We start from the raw sequence: 1632 nt of genomic DNA on the forward strand, positions 1-1632 counted from the left end.
TATATACAAGTATACACACACACAGACAGAAAGAGGAGAAAAGAGAGAGAGAGAGAGAGAGAGAGAGAGAGAGAGAGAGAGAGAGAGTATGTATGTATGTATGTATGTATGTATATGATATAGATTCACTGCTGAACGTACAGTACCACTTCAATAAGAATTTCCCCACAAAACAAATTTAGAAATTTCAAAATCCACTGTTTTCAGCCTTTACATTCTTCTTTCCATCCCTATTTCCTCCGAGAACCCACCTGAGGGGCCATCAGGGGCAGCTTGATATGCGACAGCAGCATAGAGAGCAGCTTTTTCCTGGTGGGCAGGTCATTACGTGCCCAACGCAATACTGCCTCAAAGATGGTCTCCTCGTTGGGAACATTCAGGTCATCACTGGCCAGGAGCTTACAGACTTCGTCACAGGGCAACAAGACAAACTCCTGGTTCTGCATCACCTCCACAAAACGGTCCTGAGGAGGTAGTTTTGTAATAGCTTGTTCACTTTCATCTGTCTGCCTTCGAAAAAAAAACTGGCTCATTCATCATTCATTAATATGCCGATTGCATGCAACTTTTCATGGCACTCCTGTCGGCCAGCCACCAACAAAAGTACTTTCCCAAAGGATCATTTTAAAAGTTTGTCTTTTTGGGCTCTACATGATAAAACCTGCTCTTTTGGTGCATTCACAGGATCGCTACAATAAATCATCCACTGTAAGAGAATCACATAGGTACAATAGTGGCCATTTAGTGCAACGAAAAGAAAAGTACAGAAAGGACACAAATGATGCAGTAGGACGTGCCACTGGCGCCCTCCATCCATTTGCCAATTCATACCAAGGAAAAGGCAAGACGGACATGGACAGAAAACAAAAGAGGTAGTCAAGAAGTAGACTCTACAAGTCCCATTCTCCAATTACCTGGAAGCATGCCTTGTCAAATTTTACTTCAGTTTAGTACGGGGTTTTACGGCGCTCGTAACTGCATAAGGTCATATGAGCGCGCAAAACAAGTTGGGTTTTTTTTTCTCAATAGCTCACTGCTCGGCCTGATTCTGGTCAAAATTTCTAATTAAAATTGTTAAAACGCTAAAAATTGAGTGTATAGTATAGTATAGTATAAGGTTTTACGGCGCTCGCAACTGCTAAGGTCATATGAGCGCGCGAAACACAAGTTGTTCACCTCTGCGAAAGTTCACTTCACGACTGGTAACTAGTTTACTTTAAAATGCTAAAAAGTTAAAATATTCAAATTCGGTGTAAATACATTTGTGATCTAAAACAACTTTTAAGTAACAATAAAAATTTTAAATAATATCAGATTCACTTTACAACTCGCCATAAAGGCCAATGGCCTTTATAAAATTTAAAATTCTGCTGGGAACAACGACGGAGAAAATATCCTGCAATTTCTTGCATTTATAATATTTCCTTCGGATCTCTCCAAAGTCTAGACATTCTGTTAAAATGTGTCTAATGGTAAAATCTGTGTCGCATCCGACACAGAACGGCTTCTCCTCTCCCTGTAGGAGGTATTTGTGAGTCAGGGCCGTGTGTCCGATGCGCAATCGAGTAAAAATGACTTCGTCTCTTCTGGAGAGATCCGAAGGATTTCGCTGTTCTAGTCTGGGTTTAATTT

General features: G+C 40.7%; 1 protein-coding gene across 2 annotated transcripts in view; it reads right to left on the reverse strand.

The window, feature by feature from the left end:
- LOC101860183 (kelch-like protein 5) overlaps nucleotides 1-1632 on the reverse strand; it is a 69225-nt gene that overhangs the window by 17744 nt on the left and 49849 nt on the right. For both annotated transcript variants that reach the window (XM_035970949.1, XM_005102890.3), the window contains one exon: nucleotides 252-464. In XM_035970949.1, coding sequence (XP_035826842.1) covers nucleotides 252-464 — 213 coding nt within the window. The remainder of the gene's footprint in view (nucleotides 1-251; nucleotides 465-1632) is intronic.

The sequence above is a fragment of the Aplysia californica genome, unplaced genomic scaffold, assembly GCF_000002075.1.
Source record: "Aplysia californica isolate F4 #8 unplaced genomic scaffold, AplCal3.0 scaffold00347, whole genome shotgun sequence".
Lineage (NCBI taxonomy): Eukaryota > Metazoa > Mollusca > Gastropoda > Aplysiida > Aplysiidae > Aplysia > Aplysia californica.